The sequence below is a fragment of the Aethina tumida genome, chromosome 2 (genome assembly GCF_024364675.1).
Source record: "Aethina tumida isolate Nest 87 chromosome 2, icAetTumi1.1, whole genome shotgun sequence".
NCBI classification, from domain to species: Eukaryota; Metazoa; Arthropoda; class Insecta; order Coleoptera; family Nitidulidae; genus Aethina; species Aethina tumida.
The window spans coordinates 34,655,687-34,676,971 of NC_065436.1; the positions used below are offsets into that span (position 1 = coordinate 34,655,687).

Genomic DNA, 21,285 nt, shown 5'->3' on the forward strand with positions numbered 1-21,285 from the left:
ATATAATTTACATAATTGTTTGTAAATGCATTAACAATCTTTACTTTAAGTAAAGAGTAATAAATTGCACACGTCTATTTTATTTTAAGTCTAAAGCATCACAGTAGTCTGTATTTAAGTGAAAATGCGAAAATGTGAGTAAATGTGAGATTTATATATTAAAATGCGTATATACAAAATTAGTACACTAAGATTTTGTTTGTACAAATCCATCCAATTGAATTCTATTATGAAGTATCAAAATTTTTTGAAATATAGATGATCAAATAATTACTATTGCTAATGAACAATGTTTTATTTACATATTGTGAAACGCATTTTATAATATTGGTATGTGAAAAGCAAAAAATTATTATTACAACTGATAGTTGTGCAACTTTTATAATACTTTGTTCTGTAATTATAAAGTTTAAAAAGTGACTGGTGTCTTATAAAACTAAGAACCACATACTTTATGAATCAGATTCACTTTCTGCCAATAAATTCCTATCCTAAAATACATATGGATATAGGAAAATTAACTTTATTGATATTTTAACAAAAATAATACAAGACATTTAAAGTTCTTTCTTAGAACGCAAATATAATAATACTCAAAATATCAAAATTTACTGCAGTGAAATTTATCAAAAAAAGTTACTTTTTGATAGCAATTATCAGTTTGTTAACTCTGTCAGTTGTTCCCTGTGAATTGCAATTAGTGTGTATTTTGGCCAAAGCTTCATCAACTTTAGTTTGATTCAAGTGCTCAATCATTTTATCATATTGGATCAATTGTTCAACCAAAGTGAGCATGTTATCAATGGTCGCACTCTCCATTTTATCACAATACTTGCCAATAACGAAACTCAAATGTTTCCCAACATCAGCTTCAATAATCATATCACACAAGTGTTTGGACAATTCATTGGGACAATCTCCCTGTTCCGTCAAGTGTTTATTCCGCTCGTCGCCGATAAGCACGTTGTTAACCTGCTGGGCTAGGCCATTCGTTCCGTCTCCCTTTTCAACATTGCCATTTTGCGCCAACGTTATGTCAGAACAACCGATACACAGCAATTGCAGCGCGTAAAACGCCTCGTTTTGCATCACTCCAAAGTTGGAATTCATTAATTCAACAATCGGCTTGACCGTGTCTTTTACTGCGAGCAATGTTGGAAACGGTTTGAAAGAATGACAGTTCTTTATTAACCACGACAACAATCGTGGCACCTCCACACGCACGCCCAGATGGTCGGAGTTGTTGTACCAAAAAACAAGCTTCTCTAAGAAGTCCTTTCTTGAAATCAAATCCAAGGCTGTAGACTCTATAAATAAATAATATTAGAAATGTATTTATGTTTGGCTTTTGTGGTGGTAACCTTGTCCATCAATCACCATCCGAATTGTTCCCAAAAGCTTGAAAACCACCAAGAATTGGTCAATAACAATCATTGGATAAATGATATCAATGAGTCCTTCTCTTAGTACCCACTCCTTGTTTTGTTGGGGTATGACTAGATTTCTCAAAGTGCTTAAAATTGCATGCTGTATTTTGAAGTCACTATCAGGACTGTTGTACTCTTTTAAGAGATCTGAAAATCAATAGTTTTTATATGATTTGATTTAATATTTAGAATTTAAAGTATTTTTATTAAATTAACACTTTCATGCATCCAGTTAGTTAGTTACATCTAGTTGCTATTAAAATACAAGTATAAAATTTGTACAGAATAATTATAATATCAACTGTTTCACTTACCAATGAGTTTTCTGGATATGCCACTTTGTACTATTTGAATGCAGTTCTTCTCTTTCCTGGCAAAATTTCCAATGGCCATGACTCCTGAACATAGGAGATCAGTGTCTTCTGAATCTACCCAGTAGACCATATGCTGATATACGCTGCCTTTCCCATCATCATACAAAAGATCCATACAATAGTCTAAAATATAAATGTAAAAGCAATGATAATAACCATGAGCACAAACAATTACCTTTAGTTAAAATAATAACAACCAAATCACAAGCCATTTTTAGTACAGATCTGGTGTCTTCATCTTTTACTTCATGCTTGTTCTTTTCAATCAGATTAATAAGTAATTGAGGAAAACCTTCTTTTGCCAACAAAATGAGCACATCATCTTCAAAAACAAATATTATAAACATATGTATATATAAAATAAATAATCAGAGAAACCTTTTTCAGATTGTCCATGAAATATCTCCAGACAAACCACAGAGATCTCCAAATTAGGAGACACTTTAAAAACATCTGTGATTTTCTTCCAAAATTTTTCATTAACATTAACATTCAACTCTTCACAATAATCACCTAGTAAGTTAACAATGCTAAGCAAATATGTAACCATTGTGTCATTGTCTTCAGATCCATTACCGAACTTTCTCAACAAACCCTCAATATTGTTGAATGTATTGTTGTTGCAAATTTTCTTCGCACATGCCTCATTGTGTGTCAAAACATTGACCATCATGCCACTGATCTTTGTGAACACTTCATACTTCTTACCTTCATTGACGTTCAATAATTGAGCGACTTTTTCAAAATTGTCCGCATCAATCATGTTTCCAGCTTCAGCATTATCGAAACAAATATTGGCAACTGCCCTGGCAGAATGAATGACAATGTCATCGTCAATTTCAGTATACAAAGTTTTTATCAACTTATCCAATATAATTTTATCCGTGAATATCACTCTGTTATGCTGTTGTTTAGCCCATTCGGCTATCGCTTCCGAAGACAAACGTCTTACAAGTTTATTCTCAACATCCAACAATGAAACAATAACATCTTTGTTGGATACATCATTTTGCGTCTGTTCCGACAAAATCCGCTTCAGGATCTCTGCCGTTTCATCATCCTTCTTCGAATTCAACGACGAGTTTAATTCATCTAGCAGCGAAGCCATTGCGATCAATCAGTTGAATTTATGTTGTTTTCAAACACATAAAATTTGACATTTGAACATAACCTGCCATGCAATTTTCGTTTCCTATTTGTTTTTCTTTTTCCACTTATTAAAATAGGAGGCAATGAATCATCGCCATAGTTAAAAATTTCGAATAATCAAATTTATAAAATTTTGAATAGAGCTAGTTTCAACACAGAATAGAAATGAAGAATTTGATCTCGTTTAATGGCAAGTTTTCTGTCTGAATGACCTTCGGATACGTGATGTTTGACCATTAAAGGGGAATCTAGACACATGTATTATAACATGATGTTTCGACCATTTGTATTTCGGTTATTATTAACTTATGAATAAAGTAAATTTGGTTAAATTGCAATAATTTTATACCATAATTATAGTATTTAACTATGATTCAATAGTTAATGGAAATCCTTAATATAAATTGATCCTAATGTTGAAAAAATTAATGAGAATTTTAATCCAACTTTAAATATGTTATATTATTGAACGAAACAGAAACTAGAGTCACCTTGTTATCTGTGATAGAAACCCTCATATTTCACTATGTATATGTAGATTCACCTTTAGTTTCCAAAGTAATAAAGGTGCGCAATTAGGTGCGCGCACTTCAATGAGAACCGAAGAGTTCATTCTGATAATGTTTAATCTGTGTAAAAATTTAAATAAATAAACAAACAATTGCATAATCAGTTGCAACAAAAGAACATCAAGGGCAATAAAGCTTTGTTTCTTAACAAGTAGTAATTGTTCAAATTATTACATGTAAGAATAAGTAAATAAATAAAGTAAATACAGAGGAAGAAGCTGAATCCGGATGTGTGGATCGTGCGCGCGTCCTCGCCAACTTCAGTGCTTACTAAAATGACAACCGTTTATGCAGCACGTCCGTGTATAGTTGTTTATTCCGCACAATATTATTTAACCGCCCTCTGAATGTGCCCCGTGAAAATGTGCATTCGCCTCGCGTCACCCTAACGTCGTAACGTACACGTTTCAATTAAACGGCGTATCACACGCACATCAACATGGCAGGTCGGAATCGTCCAACGCAACACAAAAATTTCATTACGATCTTTAATAAAATACAAGACGCGATTTCAACGCATCCGAAATACGCGACTGACAAACGGACCCTGGACAAGACATGGAAGCTGATGGACAAAGTGGTGAAATTGTGCCAGCACCAGAAAATGAACCTGAAAAACTCGCCCCCATTCATATTAGATATATTACCTGACACGTACCAGAGACTGAGGCTTATTTATTCTAAATACGAGGACAACATGTCGGCATTACACAGTATTGAACATTTTAACATATTCATTATTAATCTGATGCGTAAGTGCAAGCAGGCCATAAAGTTGTTCAAGGAAGGCAAGGAAAAGATGTTCGATGAGAACTCACATTACAGGAGGAACCTGACGAAACTTAGTTTAGTGTTTAGTCATATGTTAAGTGAATTGAAGGCACTGTTTCCAAATGGGGTTTTTGCTGGGGACCAGTTCCGTATCACCAAGTCAGATGCAGCTGAATTTTGGAAGAACAACTTTGGAAACAGGTAATATTCAATATTTATCTCATATTATTGTTAGTATACTCTGTTGCAAATACATTATCATGTTTGTTCATTTTTAATTTTAACTAATTAATTTGTATCAGCTTTCAAAAGTCATTATCATTTCATAATTAAACTTATGCAATCAATTTCCATTTTTGTTGTGGTGTGGGAGCAGACTTTTTAGTTTTATTTGTCCTTAAAAGAATTATGTGAATTGAATTAATTATACTTTCAATCATTGAATAAAACATAAGTGCATTTCATGTTTCTAATCAATGCCCAATTTTAGCTGTGTAAAGGAAATTACTTAATTAATTATGTAAATTTCATATCTATAAGAATTTTCTAAATGGATATTTAGTTGCATCATTAAAGCTTCTGAAACAGCTATAATTAATCATCAGATTGAAACAATGATTACAATAACTGTAAATATTTCATAAGAATGATTATTATTGAGTCCAATAAGATATACAACTGTACCGTATGATACGTAAACATGCAAAAATTAATTGGGTGATTAGTGTATTTTGTGGCGTGTCACAAAATCCGGCGAGCAACTTCCATTTAAACTAAACAAAGCAGTGTAATTGTTTAATACGTTCTTCCTACACGTTTTCGTAACATTCGTCCCGCACGTTTTTAAAATACTTTTGAAGTTAACGTTACACTTTGCTGAAAATATTTCGAATCGTGAACAGTTTAATAAAACTTGAGGTCATATTAATGAAGGCAATTAAGTTTTCCAGTACTGAATGGGACTTGTTTTTTTTTTTAATTCATACAATTTTTATTGTACATACAGTAGATTTTTTTCGTTATAGTAAATAGAACACTAAAATATGTTCAGCATTTTGTTGTGCGAAATAATTAATGTGTTAGCCACTGTTTAAATTTAGAACAAGGCAGGAAACTCTTGGAAATGATAAGATAAAATTCATTTAGTTTCCTGATATGAGTTTTCCAATTCATATCAAGAAATATTTTTATTTCAATAAGATATGTTTATGAAAGGAAAACAAACAAATATCCCAATCTGTATAGAATTTAAACGTCAACGGGTTTTTTATAATTTTATCCTGTTCACCGAGCTGAACAAATACGTAGACTGTAATCTAACATAAACAAAAATGTTGTGGCGAACACACGAACACAAAATAAAATAAATATGCTTCGTAATCAAACAGAATGTGTGCAATGTAACGCCAGACTCTAAACAATTGAATTGTAGTTCTCCATTACATATCGGAAACATGCAGCCGACATGGACAACTCTGCGTATTAAATGCTATTGTAAGGGACCCGCAACAGTCGAATTTCCTTCGACACCGGCGTTACAGAATCGAATGAATGGCGATTTTACGAATTCACGTCTCCCGAAACACGTGATCGATACTCTCTTCCATTCATGAGCCCACGCGCTGCGTGCGATTCATACGGGCGCCAACTTTTAATTTTCTTCTCGTCGGGGCCGCGTTTTTGGGGTGAACACAGACACGAAACCGTGTCGCACCTGTGCATTCGATGTGTCGAGCGCTAAAATAAGCGTGGTTTTTCGGTTCGGACGTGTTTTTGTACGGAATCGATTCGCCTTTTTTACCGACGGGTTGGTCTGATCAGACGCAAACACTGTTTTCGATTCGTATCGGGAAAACATCCACAGGAAGGGCTAATTATAAGTTCGTTAATTAGTGCATTAATCTAAAAATATCGGTTTCAATGTCGTATTTTGAGCGCGTGTTGACTGATAACTTCGTTATCGGTTTCGCATACCTTCGCACGTGTTCTTTTGCGCAAATGGGATTGGTCAAACGGAAAAATGTTTAGAGTATTGTTAACTTTTCAGATATCACTGTTGGAAACAAAGAAAACAGAAAATAATATTAATAACAAAAGCATACAGAAAAATATATTTAAAATCTAAATATATGACAAAATTTCCAAATATCATGTTCATTTTCATTATAAATCTATAAATGTATTATACAAGATGATTTACTTATCCATAAACCGGAAGTGATTCCACCTTTCTGAATTTCAATGAAACACCCTGAATATTTTTGAAATTTTAAATTCTGCTAGAAATTGCTTTACCTTATCCTATACCTAAACCTAATTGTTTTTTAAATTAGTAACTTTTTACAAAAATTTTTGACAGATTGATGCTCTAACTAAAATGTCTGTAGAGCCCCCAATTTAAATGCTGGAAATTTCATTTTTGGCATACACGTAAAAGAAGGACTATCCTAGAATTCTCTCTACATAAAATGAATATTAACCGAGATATTACCAAAAATGTGATGTAATATTGCCAAAAATATAAAGTTTTTTAACATTCAGTTTAATTATGCCAAAACATACATCATATTTTAGTGAAAATGACGTTCTAAGATGTATAAAATTAACTAATGTCTAATAGGATGGTGTTTTTTATTAACGTGTTTGCCAAAAATGTACTTTTCAGCTCTAAATTGGTGACTCCACAAACATTTTGGTTAGACCCTCAATTTGTAAAAATTTTTGGAACATGATTAATAACTTAAAAACTATTGGGTTTATATATAGAACATGGTATAGCTATTTTAGTTGCAATTTCATGTAGAATTTATAAATCGAAAATATACATTATGTTTCATTACAAATAACAAATTTTGTTCAAATTAACTAAAACTAAATTAAAAAAGAAGTTCAACTTATAATTACCATAAAAATTTCAAATCAATACTTTTTTCCGTTCTCTATAAACTTCTAATGAATTAGTTATTGAAATCACCCTATATAAAGTTGATTTTTGATATCAATAAAGTTAATATAAAAAATTTAATTTTAAATTGTTGTTCAATTTCTTAAATGTTGCTTTATTTGCATCTGTTAAGCAATAACAAATTTGAAAAATAGTACGATATGTATAAGAATATTTTTGTAAAATTGAAAAAAAAAACAGAAAAAATTAATTTTAAACAATTGTTAACAACCTGGTTCTTAATAGAACAATAAACTGCAATTACGAAGGCAGTTAAAAATTAATAGATTATTAACAAAGAATAAATAATGATGTCATAATATTAATATAATTAATATTAAATTATATTTTAAAATTTGTAATTGTGTTTTAGTGGATCAATTCGACAATAAGGAATTCGAAGAATAATATGTACAAGAAATTTCTAACAATTGTTTATAGTTATACTCGGATTATTAATGGACCAATAAACTATAAACAATTGTGAATTCCGTTTAAAATTTATAGGTTAAATAATGTCATAATATTTATATAGTTGTATCTGAAATAAATAAAATCACAACTAAAATTGTGGTTTTTACTTTAGTGTAAATTATGCAATTTATTTTCATATTAATGATTTTGGTTCTATAAACTTTCACAGTAATGAGAATCTGAATAAAAATTAATTTATAAAATTTTAATTGTGTTTTTAGTGGATCAATTCGACAATAAGGAAATTGAAAAATAATACGAGATGTACAAGAATATTTTTTGAAAAATTAATATTTATAGATCAATAGACTGTTTTGTAAAGTCCAAACTTGTACGTCGTCAATTGGCAATGTATAAATAAATAATAAAATCATGATACTAATAAAACGGTAAATAAAATCACTAAAACTATTGAAATCTGGTTTGTAACGTTATCACTTGAAATGAGGAACAAACATCCCGGATGTGCTCCATTCGATAAGTGTTTGAAGTTTTGGTTTTATCAAAACCATTACACGGATTTAATGATTTTAATTATCATTTTTTATTTTGACAAGCATTTATTGTAAATTTTATTTCCGATGTAGTTGTTTATTACATACAAACTCAAAGATTAGATAAATCTAATATGTTTGAATTGTTGTTTTGTTTGCAGCACATTGGTCCCGTGGAAAATTTTTCGTCAGGAACTGAACAATGTACACCAAATCAGTTCGGGATTGGAGGCGATGGCTCTGAAATCCACAATAGACCTTACATGCAATGATTACATATCAAACTTTGAATTCGACGTTTTTACTAGGTGAGTTGATAACAAAGTTGTGTCAACAGAAAGTATTTATCGATAAAGGTTGAAAAATAAATCTGAATATATAATTGTCTCGCCAGTGACAAAACAGGAAAATATGTATAAAAAAACTATAGTAAAAAATATTAAAGTTATATAACGTTTGATCGAAGTTTTAACACACACAATTCTCCAAATAATCTTATAAACATCACAAGTGATTCTATGCACGTTTCATAAATATCCTGTTGGATGTTTATTAATATTCATTTAATTCTTCGAATGCACCGTACCTATTTAATTATGGATGAATAACGTACACTCAGTCCTTTTGTTATAGTATTACATGTACTAAAACAAACTGTGAAGTTTTCAACGGTACGACCGAATTAATCGTATTCGTTTTCTCATATTGATTTTGTCGCAGGTTATTTCAGCCGTGGGCGACGCTGCTTCGCAACTGGCAGATCCTCGCGGTCACCCATCCCGGCTACGTGGCCTTCCTGACCTACGACGAAGTGAAGGCGCGTCTGCAACGTTACATCAGCAAGGCGGGCAGCTACGTGTTCCGATTGAGCTGCACCCGCCTGGGCCAGTGGGCGATCGGTTACGTGACGCCCGAGGGCGACATCCTGCAGACGATACCGCAGAACAAGAGCCTCATACAGGCGCTGCTGGACGGTTTTCGGGAGGGATTGTGAGTGACCGATTCGATCGTCCTATTATAGATACTAAATGCGTGGTTTCAGTTATTTGTACCCAGATGGAAGGCAGGTGAATCCGGATCTGTCGTGGGCGGTGCAGCCTAGTCAGGAGGACCACATAGCAGTCACGCAGGAACAGTATGAGCTGTACTGCGAGATGGGCAGTACATTCCAGCTGTGCAAGATATGCGCGGAGAACGACAAGGACGTGAGGATCGAGCCGTGTGGCCACCTGTTGTGCACGCCCTGCCTTACCGCCTGGCAAGCCGTAAGATTCCCCGATTCTCAACGCACAAAACGCCTTAACTTGAATTTTTATTGTAGGGTTCGGACGGCCAGGGCAGTCAGGGTTGCCCGTTCTGCCGGGCGGAGATAAAGGGCACCGAACAGATCGTCGTCGATCCTTTCGATCCGAAGAAGACGCAAAACAGGAGCGCGGTGGGCAAAGGGTCGTCGGCTAGTTCGCCGAACGCTCAAACGATTGACGACGAAGACCTAGAACTCGAGGTAGCCATAAACGATTCATAGCGTGCTGAGAATGTGCCCACTGAATGATTACAGAAAGTGAATGGAGCCTTGCACATACACACACAAACACAATACACACGCCTCTCTATGTCTGTCCCATTTCATTTCCTCCCCCGAACACTAGGCTGTGCTTATTTTTTACTTGGTCGAATCGTTTGCGCACTTTTCCATGCCTGCTACTTATTAAATTGTTGATTTATGTTTAATCAGGTTTCTAACAATGAACATCACACACGATCGCGGTAAAAGAGGCCATAAACAAACGAGAGTACTTACTCAATTACCAAAACGCTGCGGCAGTAAATTGTGAATAAAACTGTACCTGCAAAATGAAATTGTGTCTTTGATCTTCACCGTTAAATTTCGCATTATATTAAGCTTTAAGTATAGATCGAAGATGCACATCATTAGGGCTGCAACATGCGATTTAATAACTTGATTTTATTTTTTGGCTTGATTTAATTGTACAGCTTCTAATTTTATCTTGCGTTCACGATGAAAGTATATGTGATATATTATTGTAGAGAATTGATTTTTTTACTAACTTCTATTTTTATATGGAACAATAAAATGCAATATATTTGGTTTAGATATTGTATTTATTCAGATTCACCGAAATTTACATAATAGAAAATGCATGTTTGTGAATATTAAATTTAGGTTCACATATTCCTTCATACAATAAAGTCTATTGTTGCCTTCTTACAAAAGGTGAAAGGAGTTTTAGTTAAATGTATGTGATCTTTACGTCCGACCCATCGTTTTTCATATGTGATTTAATTTCTACTAATCATATGGTTTACAATAAACTATTTTAAGTAACAAAATAAATTTTTTATATATTGTTTTCGTATTTCTTTTGAGTTTTTGTTTAATACCATTGGAGTATTAAAAACCCATCAAACGGGATCCTTAACTTAAACATATTGGTGACATTTTATTATGTAAACAATGTTTTTAGACTGTACTATGTAATATTATATAGCATTAAATAGAATTATTTATTTTGTAAATGAATGTGCTGTTTTATTTTTATTTTCTTCTTAGTTCCTTATCTTTAGATTATATTTGTTTTGTGTTCGCTTGCTCTTTACTAAATTTGCCGCAAATAGGTAAGTATACGCTTGCTTTTTGCATGATTCATTAATAATAAAACATGAAAAAACATTAAAATCATTTAATATGCAGGTAAGTTTTGTACCAAAGACATGCTAACAAAAATTACAATTCATTCATTTTAATGTCATTTGTGTGCTAATGATTATTACTATAATTTAATTATTAAAATTTTTGTAGGTTTTAAATGCTTAAACTTATTTACAGGAATCTTGGTGTGCGACTGCATCTAGTCTTCATGCACTTGCTCAATCTGCAGAACGAGAAATATCTGTAAGTTTTAATGTTAACGAAATAGCAACTATGTACTTACTACTCAATTACTGAACAGTGAAAATAATATAAATTTGTATATAATAAATATAATTATTCCAAAATTAAAAGATTTGATTTAAAAAATTTTAAAGACCTCTGTTTTTAAAATATGGTATAAAAGAAACAGTAGTATTTTAATAGTACTTTAACAGTTCATTAAATAAATAGTAATGGCTATATTTATAATTGTAAAAGATTACTATATTAATATGATCTTTGATATTTTTTCCTGTTTCTTTATTAGGCTTCGGCGAGTCCGATGATTTCGCCAAGAAGCAGTCCGCGCAGCATAAGACGCAACCCGCCTGGTACCATCGTGGTGCCAAGCGTCGTGCCACCCCCTCTGCCGCCTAGAAAAAGCAGCCCCACTCACGAACACTTGCCGACGACGTCGCGCAACGGAATTCACCCGCCGGGCCTCACCGAGGCTTTGAGCGTCACCAATCTGACCGCCCCTCACGTCGAGGTTCCTTCCATAGCCAAGAGCAGTTCCATGCTCGACATGCACACCACCACCACCAGCAACCATACCACCACGAATACGCCAGAATTCAGGTAGGCAACAGCTCATTTAATTAATAAAATGGTTATTCAGTTGTTTTGGTTTTAGTCCACCGGAAACGATTTACGGCGTCGTGATATCCGATTGCGACAACGTGATCGAGACAAACAAGACGCAAACGCGTCACTTGAGCTGTCCCACACATCGCAGCGTGCCGCAAAACATTCCGCCCGTCAAGTCAAACACGACGCCGAACATAAGCCAGACGAATTTGGCACTGCAACAAACTAGTCACATCGGGAACAGTTCTTCTTACGTCAACATCGACTTGGAGGTGCCAGGCAAGAGTAGGAAGAGGCCGAATCCATTGGAGAAGGAGGCGACCGTTTCGTATGAGAACCTAAACATGGATTATATTAAAAAGCTGGTGGGCGAAGGTTATTCCAAAGACTCAGTAATAAAAGCGTTGGGTATTACGCGGAATAACATCGATATGGCTTGTGATATTCTCCATGAATTCGGTACTAAGTTAGGATAGCAGAGGAACCTGTATTTGTAGAGAGATTTAAATTATTTTTAATACACTTGTTTAGGCTTGGAGAGAGATATTATTAGTCAGAGATATGGAAATATGTACTGTTTGAAATAGTGACTGTGTCTACAAACTACATGAATAACTTCGAATTATTACAAACTGGTAGTTTGTAGACTGGAGCACTGGATAGTTTTGATGTTCAAAAATTTATACCTTAACTACTTTTTTAAAAATACCTTCAATAACGAATTTTACCACACTTTTCTCAAATGCAATAACATTATGTGTATTTATTGCGTATATATTAAATAATCTTGTTATTGGATGTATTTTGATAATTCGAACTGTACTATGAGCACACATGGTGAATATATTTTATTATATTAAAGTATGAATGTGGGAGATTTGTAATCTTTAGTATATATATAACAAAGTTTTTCTAGAAAGTATTTTGATGGCATTTTAAAATCTTCTGACAACGTTATTATTAAATATCATAAATGTTTTAAGACTATTCATAATACTGTTAAAATTGTATTTTTATTCGTATCTTAAAATATTTGAATATACACGTTCGTTGGTTTTAAAGTTCTGGATAACAGGGATAATCAAAATTCCTTAACTATTAAATACAGATGTAGAGATTGTGTAAATGTGTTGTAAGGTATATTTTTGCAGGTTTTATCTCAACAATGTTTTCCAAGAGTATGCCAATTAAGCCAAAGTTTCAACCTAAAATACTGATAATAATTCAGCATTATATTTGTATTAATCTTAGTGCCAAATGATTTATTTTACGAGTAACAATCACAATTATACCTACCTGTTAATAATATAATATTTAGGAACATTCCAATTGTAAATGAAAGGAATAAAACAATACCTTACTGCTATAATTTTTACATTATTTATAAAACAACTATTGTAAAATAGTGGTCTGTCTATATCGCACAAAAATATGTATGGCAAGGCGTTGCAGTTTAAGTATAATAATCATTTGTTTAAGAATTTTTACTCTGCTGAATTGGTATCGATATTTTCTGTGATAACAACCTAAACAGTGATTATATTTTGTATCAGTATTTACGAAACTTAAAATTACGTCTCTTTGACTTATTTTCTAAGATGTATATGCAATATTTATTTATTTATTTCACATTAATCGTTTTTAAACAATAATTACTAAGTACAGATCCGTCGTACAAAATTTTGCCACTACGGGAAATTACTTTTTAAAAAGAAGTCTGAAATTTGGTTACCTACAATTAAAATCATAATAGCCTAATCAAATAATATAATAAATAATAAGTTGTACATATTAAGGTGTCATATTTAGTTTCAGAATTGTACGAAACCAGTATAAGCTGTCAGGGTTATTTTTTCTAGGATGTCGGTCATCTGTAAAATATTACAAAATAAAGAATTTTTCATATAGTTACACTGTTTTATTTGTCACCCTAGTGGAAATAAAGAATAAAACACATATTCTATTTACATGCTATTTATTTTGTACAGTCATATTATGTTAGATGATATAAAACACACTAATGATGTCATTTGCATCGTTTTTTAAAACTATCAGTATCCAAAATACCGCATAAAAATTAAATAACAACAACGAGAACAACCTACAGCAAATACAAGACACAGCTTATTCATTATTGCGATATAATGATTGTAATTATCACAGAAGGTTGGTAACAAACTTGCCAGTGACTATTCATCGGAATGTCCCTCGGTTCATTCAAAATATTCAAGTTTTTATTGACACACTGATATAAAAATATATGGATATATAAGTAGACCCCCTCAGTAACATTTTATTTTCATTTTTTTGAGGATCGAAGATGAATAGACACTGTTAACAAAATTCTGCGCAATACCATAAAAGGAAGTCGCGAAAAACACACGACCAGTCATTAACTCAAAGCTTTATTCTCCTTTTTTTACAATCCCAACGATTACTTTTAATGTTTTTACAACTTTTGTGCCTTCGGTCGTAATTTGATTTTTGGGTCTTCGACCACAAAAGTCCCCGGGGTCTGTTATTAAATGGTCGGTTATATTTCGTGCTCCTTAAAATGCAACAAAGAAGAAAGTAAGCGCTCGTGGAATTTTTTCTCAAACCGCTTATTTGGTGATATTTTGGAAATCCTACTCTACTTTTATATAACTGTTCTCACAAAATGTGTCCAGGACGCCTGAAAAAAATCTCGACGTTCCAATTAAAACAGCAGCTATTACAGCTCATGAATGCTTATTGCTAGTGTGACAATGTCCTTTTAGAACTTTTCGATTAGGCCATTGGTTAAACCACATACAAGGTTGGTGTTCAAGGAATTCAAAAGATCAATCGCAAATCATCGAAAATTGAACCTAATTGAAAAGTTGACATAACTTAGTCAAGGCGATTTTATTTTGTAAGTTATGCCGATGGATGATAATCTACGTAAGTTTAAATATGTTAAAACTAGTTCGATACTACTCATGCCAAACTATCATCGAAATTAAACGGACATACTAATTGTAAGATAGAAGGTCTCAGAAAAAATCCTTATAGTTCCTAATTATTAGAGTTAAAACTATCTATATATAGATGAATATAGATGAATATCTCGGGGAAAATAACTTTTTATATAAATTGCTACAAAACATTTCAGGATCTAAGTATATCGTTATATAATAATAATTTCTGTTATGTAGCTTCATAAACGTTATAGAATATTTTCCACGTAAATAAGATAAATTTATCATTAGATGTTATATAAATAGGTATCTATTAAAATAGCATGTTTTCTTATATTTAAATATAATTGACTTGTTATCTTTCCCAGAAGAAAATTTACTATACAAGTAAATTTAGCACCATAAAAACTATACAAACGCAGATGTGCATTAATACGATTGTCCCTCATTCCTTGTTTAAATAAATGATAAGACATCGTTGTAAATTTCATTGTTTTGTAATTTACGTCGCACCTAATTATTTTTTATGGAAAAACATTTTTTCCAACCGAAGTCTTCTATCATTTACAAGAATTTCTTTTATAAAACGTTACAATTTTAAATTAAGTTATCAATTTTAAGACTATGTTTTACGAGAGGAATTCTTGTTCATTATTTTTATTAATTTGGCCAAAGGTAGTTATTTATGGTATATAACTAGCTAGCCAATCTAAAGTAGCTAAAGCAGCTCAAGTGAATTTTATCCTTGTGTTAAAAATGAACATCAACATGAATGTAAACGTCTAAATTTCTATACCAAATAATCACGAATACTTAGATCTTTTATATTTGGCACGAGATTTTTACTTATGAAATGTAAGGCATTATTCATCCATGCTACATGACAAAAAACTAACATATTCATTAGTTAAAACTCGATAAGTCTTAATATTAATTCACACTAGGGAAAATATTTTGTAAACGTTTTCAAAGAAAGGTTAAAAAAGTTTGACGATTACTTAAATAAGGATTCATTTGTATTTCCGTGAAATTTAAATGCAGTTTTATTTTTTCAATTCGTATTTCTGCCTTCACCCTTCACCATTTAACTCGTGGAAGCGGTCAAGAAGGATTAAATGCTAATTGAAAAAATCGTTGTTTAAATGTCTATTGCTTAATTGTGTGACACAAAATTACCATTTCATGCAAATGCAATTTGTTCTTAGGTTTTTTCTCCCCTTAGATCCTTAGAGAATTTATTTATATAAAAATATTACGTTCCCCTATTTAATAAATAAATTTCGTATTAGTGTAACAATGTAAGATTATTGTTAAAGTTGTACTTATACATTAGAAAATTTTTTAAAAGTACACCTTCATCCCCTAAAGTTATAATGGTTACTTTAACGAATAAAATTGTACGAGGAATAACAATTTTGTCTAAAATTACTTTACTTATACAAGAGAATAGGAAAACAATTTAAACTGCGTATTTCCAAAAACCTCATCTCCCAAAACCATTATCAAATGCAAGCTTAAAAGTCACGTTGATATCTACCACCATCGTCAACCATCTTTCGACCGTTTTGGAGGTATGGCATAAACAAAACAAAACTCCATGCAGTCTCTAAAATTGAACGTGATCATCCCAAAAACAAATTTGAGTCCCCGAAAACCCCGAAAAAACGAAATAACACTTAAACAGGTCTTTATTCAGTCGGACAACAAAACCTGGAAACATGTACCATCACATCACAATGAGAAGATGTAACGGCAGACGACGTTGACGGTTCTCTCACATCTTAGGTGTCATATTGCGGGCATTATACCCCCATCCGTATGCTATTCGCCCCCAAGGGTCAGTGCCTGAACAATACGGGGATCCGCTTTGCTACCCTCCCTGAACTCCTCCAAGGTTAGCCGATCGTCGTGGTTCTTGTCCATCTGGTCGAAGATTTTGTCCACCCGTTTCTGGGGCGTGTTCTCGTCTTCAGACGGTTGCTGACCCTATAAATTTCAAAAACGATTTATATCAGTGTAATCACCGTTAAGAGCAAACAAGGAAGTTCAAGAACGCAAGGAAATAATAAATAAAATTCTTGCAGTCTGGTCATAAATAGATAAAATGAATAATGAAGCTACAAAGTTTTAAAACAAGTGGAATGTGTGTACAGAAAGTTTGTATATTATGGTCACGTATCTTTAGAATAACTCTGGACCGGAATTCGTACGAATTACCAACTCGAAAGTTTGCCAGGATTGTTTTAATCTTAGTTTTTGTTATTAGTTCCCTCAACATTGGAGATTAAATTATGCCCAAGTTTGGGTGAGTAGAAAATGACGGTTTAATTGTAATTTTTACAACACAGGTCATCACAATAACCGGAGGGAAAAAACAATGCAATAAAACGAAAAAGGACTAAAAGGATGTGATGCGGAATAATCTAGAGTATTTTCAGAAATGAGATCGGATGAAACGACATTTTTTTACTTACAACCATCTGATAAATGGCGTCAACAATATTGTACATTTCATCCCTCGTTATAAATCCATCGTTGTCGACGTCGTACAGTCTGAACGCCCCTGAAAAAACCGAAAATGAATGCGCCACATTTGCAAAAGAAATAGTTACTTACATTGGAGTTTCTCATCAAGGTTTCCGCGAGACGTCACAGAAAGAGCGCGAATGAACTCCTCGAATTCTATGGAACCGTCCTGTGGGAATAAGTAAATTATTTCACATGCCTAAACGCACGGGAATTCTTGGCTTACATTGTTTTCGTCGAATACCCTGAAGACTAATGAGGCGAACTTGGAAGGGTCTCCTTGCGGAAAGAACTGTTTGTATATTTTTATGAAGCCCTATAAACAGAAATTAACACATATCATTACGTTGCGAAATAATCGGGACGAACCCTCTTTAATGAATTGTTTAATTTGTTGTTTGCGCAACCTTAATATTTTATGGTCGTTTGTTTGCGAACTAACACGACATCTCCATTCGGCCTGTTTCGGATTATCCACCGCTAATAAGACGTTCTAATTGGATGTTCGCAGTGACGTCGATAAAAGGCGGAGTTACGATGGTTGGTTCGGGTCGTCCGAACCGTCTCTTCGTTTCGCATTGCGAATGTCCATTATTTTCGCCAGAGATTATCGAGAACAAGACGCGTTGAAGAAGCTAATGTTCGAGGGGTCGTCGGGCGTCAACTAGTTGTAACAAAAGCGCTAACGAAAACAAATGGGTTTCTCGTCTAAACTTTTATACTTTGTACACGTAATTAGAACGGGAATAGGCTCTGGCCGTGATGAATGAACCGACGACGACACATTCTTGGGGTTCGATGTGGTTTTTGGGGGAAGTTTCAAATTGCTAATGTATCAAGCCTATTTAGATTATGCCGTTGTAAATTTTCTAGTCGGTTCTTGCCGTTATAAACGGCAATTAACTTTTAAGATTGAAATTTTCATTTCTCATCTCACTAAGCGAATAACGCAAAAAGGATTTTTCGGTAACGTTCGGCCTTTAGCCATTTTACAAGTAATTAGTTTTCACCCGAATCGATCATAATAACCAGTTATGGCACAGAAAAATCATCGCAACATTGTCATTAAAATGCTTCGAATCTAGATTAGTCCTTATTCACAAGGTCCTCGATTGTTTACGTCCTTGTACATTTTCGCGGCACGCAAACGGCCTGTGATAACGGTTATAATTAAACCGTTAATTCGTTTTCCCTTATAAAGTTATTCGGTGGTGGTTTTATGTTACAAATTCGAATGAGGTCCTTAACTGATAAAATATTTGTATTAGCGCTACGGCAAATTGGATGTACCCACCTGTTCTGTCAGTAGACCATTGGGACAGTCCTTCAGAAAACCTTTGTGCCTGGAACATCACAAATTATATAAATATTCCGGTCCAACTAGTTCTGTTGTCTCAACTAATTAATAATGCACCCTTGGGAAGGAAAGTTATTAGCATGCGAAAAGCGTAGAAAAAAAAACCCGAGGGATGAGTACAGCATTATCATTTGTAGTCTTTAACCTTGCATGTAGGTGTAAGTCACGGAACTACTTGTCCCATTTACGATGATTTATAGCCCGCGAGCAGGCATTATTCGAAACTCTGTTTGCTGATTAATATCGTCCTATCGCTTAATGGAAATTACAATACACAGTTTACAACTTCAAACTTTGACCCTTAAATTGATTGTTTTCGAACTTTGGCCAACAATCAGTTTATATCAAAACGTATCGTTGTGCCGGTGAAAAATGCGCTTTGTACTCCGTTCCATTTTACCGAGGAAATCCAATTTCTCAAGAATGAAACAGATAGAAGTTATTGATTCATTATTGGGAGTGAAGTGATTTTTCATTGCATGCAACCGACTCAAAAGTAATGACAAAGAATAATCGATCCTGACTGTCCTTATTGCTCATCCCCGTGTTGAAATATCGATTGCAGTAAAAAGGCAATGCAATTATCCCAAGGGAAACATTTTTAATGAGGACTTTTCTAGTTTATTCATGCACTTTTCTGTACCGTACACTTTGTCATAATTGCGAGGAGTCGTTAAGTTAGTTTAGGTTTACTTACCATTGTCGAATTTCCTTTTCAGTGACTGAAACAAAAAGAACAACACAATTAAACAAGCCAGATTTATTTCGCCAGTTTACAGCAAAAATATATACGTTCCCTTTCATATTTTTAGGATATTTCATGTGTGCCTAACAAGAAAATCACACTATTTTTTTTATTTGAACTGTTTACGTATATAATGGCAAATTTTGAGTATTGTTAGGTTTATCATTTTACTTAATGCAAAATTTCAATTAATTTTGCTATGTGAATATTTTTATAACATTAAATTATTCTAAAACCTTAAGTTTTATATTTTAATAGTTTGTTCAATTACATGTATTTCAAGCTCTGATAGACCAAGATCGGTTTAAACATAACAATGTTGAACAGAAAGTAGAATATGTTTTTCTTTACTTTTTATCCGATCTTGATTCGCTGCTATCAATTAAAAATAGGATACAAACATTTATTAAATACTCAAAAGTCCAAGACAATTGAAAATTACGCGAAATTTTAACTTTCTACAGCTGTAACTGTTCGTTATTTTTCTTTTGACCGAAACGAATTCAAACAAAATTTAATTTCTAAAAACACATTTTTCATTTCATATGATTTTGTTATTAAATCTAGACTTTTTCTATATAAATAGCATAATGAAAAAAAGAATATGATTTCTGTTTTCAGTGCACCATAATTATCTAAGCTGAAATTTGTAAATCAGTGTTTATTACGTTGGTTATAGTTTCGTGTGTATGGTTAAAAATGAATGACGGCTATAAATTAATTGTTACATCCTGTCTTTCCTCCTATTCGCTCTTCCGTTCTTATCTCCACTCGAAGTTAAGGGCGGCAGATAAGAGGGTCATAGGGCAGGTTTCGAGTTCATAACTTTCCACTTATGTAGTTCCGCAACTCAAATAATAATTTCCCCTTCCTTATTAGATGATACGCATATTTTCATATGAAAAATAGTCCCATTATGTCAACTGTCTGGAATAAATAAATGGTTGCCTACAGTAACTGAAATCGATGTTTCACAAATGTCACACGTCTTGGAATAAATAACAAAATTCGCAGTTAAAAACGCATCGAAACAATGGCAATTATTCAGGACCTGTGCGTCCTGTCCTTAGGAATATTATCCGGCACGTTTGTCGGCCGCTACGGCCAGGACATTTGGGAGAAACTGATGCAGTTCCGCGGCGGTAACGAGGAGAAAGCGTGGATGGAAAAGTGCGAGGAGATGGGCGTCGAGGACGAATGCCTGTGCGAACTGCCGGGCGACGAAGACTGAACGAAAGAATGCATGAAAAAATGATTTACAATAAAACCGTTTTAAGCCCAAGAATTTATTCGTTTCATTTCGATGCAATGACGTTTGCTTTGGCCAACGAAAATATGCGGAACGTAGGAATTTCACGAACACGCATGTACAACATAAAAATTTATTTTAAGTTTACACGAAGGCTTTTAACAAAGGAGCTTAACGGTGGTAATGTTGTGAGTCCTATTTTGACTTGAATTAATAATGTCGAATCGATAATTAAGTTGCATGTAAATTATATGGTGTATAAAATTAATTCTCGATATACGATCCGTACCTAATGTTAGTGTTTAGCTGTAAAGTGCATACAGTTTACTATTAATTATGGGCAACGTTATTATTAATTACGTTTATATTCAATTAATTGATTAATTAGTCAATATTTTATATATTAAATTTCCAATTACAGAAATAAAATAAATTTTCTAAATTTAAAATTACAAAATTACTTTTAAATTTAAAATATTTAATATTAATAAACAATTTGCGAAATTAAATAGTATTAAATGCAAAGAATTTTAGACATTTGTTCGAAATACAGTGGTGGAAAAATATATGAAATATTTTTAAAAATTGGATTTTTATCCCCTGTGTTTGTGTTTACCATCCGATATACTAGTAATACCGTTTATTATTTTTATCGGATACGTTTTTTGACGTTTTTTAGAATATTACTTTATTTACTTAAATTCTTAAAATTTTCGGTCGGTTTCAACGTAGTAATGCCCAAACACG

The 21,285-nt window shown here is 33.1% G+C and overlaps 3 protein-coding genes across 3 annotated transcripts in view; 1 reads left to right on the forward strand and 2 right to left on the reverse strand.

The window, feature by feature from the left end:
• Positions 1–507: 507 nt before the first annotated feature.
• On the reverse strand, positions 508–3,275 carry LOC109606760 (GTPase-GDP dissociation stimulator vimar). Its single transcript, XM_020023305.2, has 5 exons — positions 2,180–3,275; positions 1,977–2,123; positions 1,742–1,924; positions 1,362–1,574; positions 508–1,307 (listed from the first exon to the last, which is right to left on the reverse strand). Exons 1-5 carry the CDS (start codon positions 2,907–2,909, stop codon positions 637–639), a joined length of 1,944 nt encoding a protein of 647 aa, XP_019878864.2. The 5' UTR covers positions 2,910–3,275; the 3' UTR covers positions 508–636.
• A 207-nt stretch (positions 3,276–3,482) lies between these two features.
• On the forward strand, positions 3,483–13,629 carry LOC109607009 (E3 ubiquitin-protein ligase CBL-B-like). Its single transcript, XM_020023539.2, has 8 exons — positions 3,483–4,491; positions 8,364–8,510; positions 8,923–9,192; positions 9,245–9,467; positions 9,524–9,706; positions 11,051–11,116; positions 11,403–11,713; positions 11,769–13,629. The coding sequence occupies exons 1-8, from the start codon at positions 3,959–3,961 to the stop codon at positions 12,196–12,198; spliced, it is 2,163 nt and encodes a 720-aa protein (XP_019879098.2). The 5' UTR covers positions 3,483–3,958; the 3' UTR covers positions 12,199–13,629.
• Positions 13,630–13,680: 51 nt separating this feature from the next.
• Positions 13,681–21,285, reverse strand: part of LOC109606118 (frequenin-1) — a 53,107-nt gene continuing 45,502 nt past the window's right edge. Inside the window, exons 2-7 of the mRNA XM_020022696.2 lie at positions 19,242–19,266; positions 18,482–18,530; positions 17,414–17,503; positions 17,278–17,356; positions 17,136–17,224; positions 13,681–16,647 (exon numbers count right to left, since the gene is read on the reverse strand). Coding sequence (XP_019878255.1) covers positions 16,483–16,647; positions 17,136–17,224; positions 17,278–17,356; positions 17,414–17,503; positions 18,482–18,530; positions 19,242–19,266 — 497 coding nt within the window. The 3' untranslated portion in view covers positions 13,681–16,482. The remainder of the gene's footprint in view (positions 16,648–17,135; positions 17,225–17,277; positions 17,357–17,413; positions 17,504–18,481; positions 18,531–19,241; positions 19,267–21,285) is intronic.

Bases quoted from the DNA above. Each gene is read 5' to 3' on its own strand.
- LOC109606760 (XM_020023305.2), bottom strand. From the start codon at position 2,909: ATGGCTTCGCTGCTAGATGAATTAAACTCGTCGTTGAATTCGAAGAAG. The intron at 2,124-2,179 runs GTTTCTCTGATT...TTGTTTTTGAAG, and splicing joins TCATGGACAATCTGAAAAAG to ATGATGTGCTCATTTTGTTG. The intron at 1,575-1,741 runs GTAAGTGAAACA...ATTGATTTTCAG, and splicing joins CATATCCAGAAAACTCATTG to ATCTCTTAAAAGAGTACAAC.
- LOC109607009 (XM_020023539.2), top strand. From the start codon at position 3,959: ATGGCAGGTCGGAATCGTCCAACGCAACACAAAAATTTCATTACGATC. The intron at 9,193-9,244 runs GTGAGTGACCGA...GCGTGGTTTCAG, and splicing joins GACGGTTTTCGGGAGGGATT to TTATTTGTACCCAGATGGAA. The intron at 9,707-11,050 runs GTAGCCATAAAC...ACTTATTTACAG, and splicing joins ACGAAGACCTAGAACTCGAG to GAATCTTGGTGTGCGACTGC.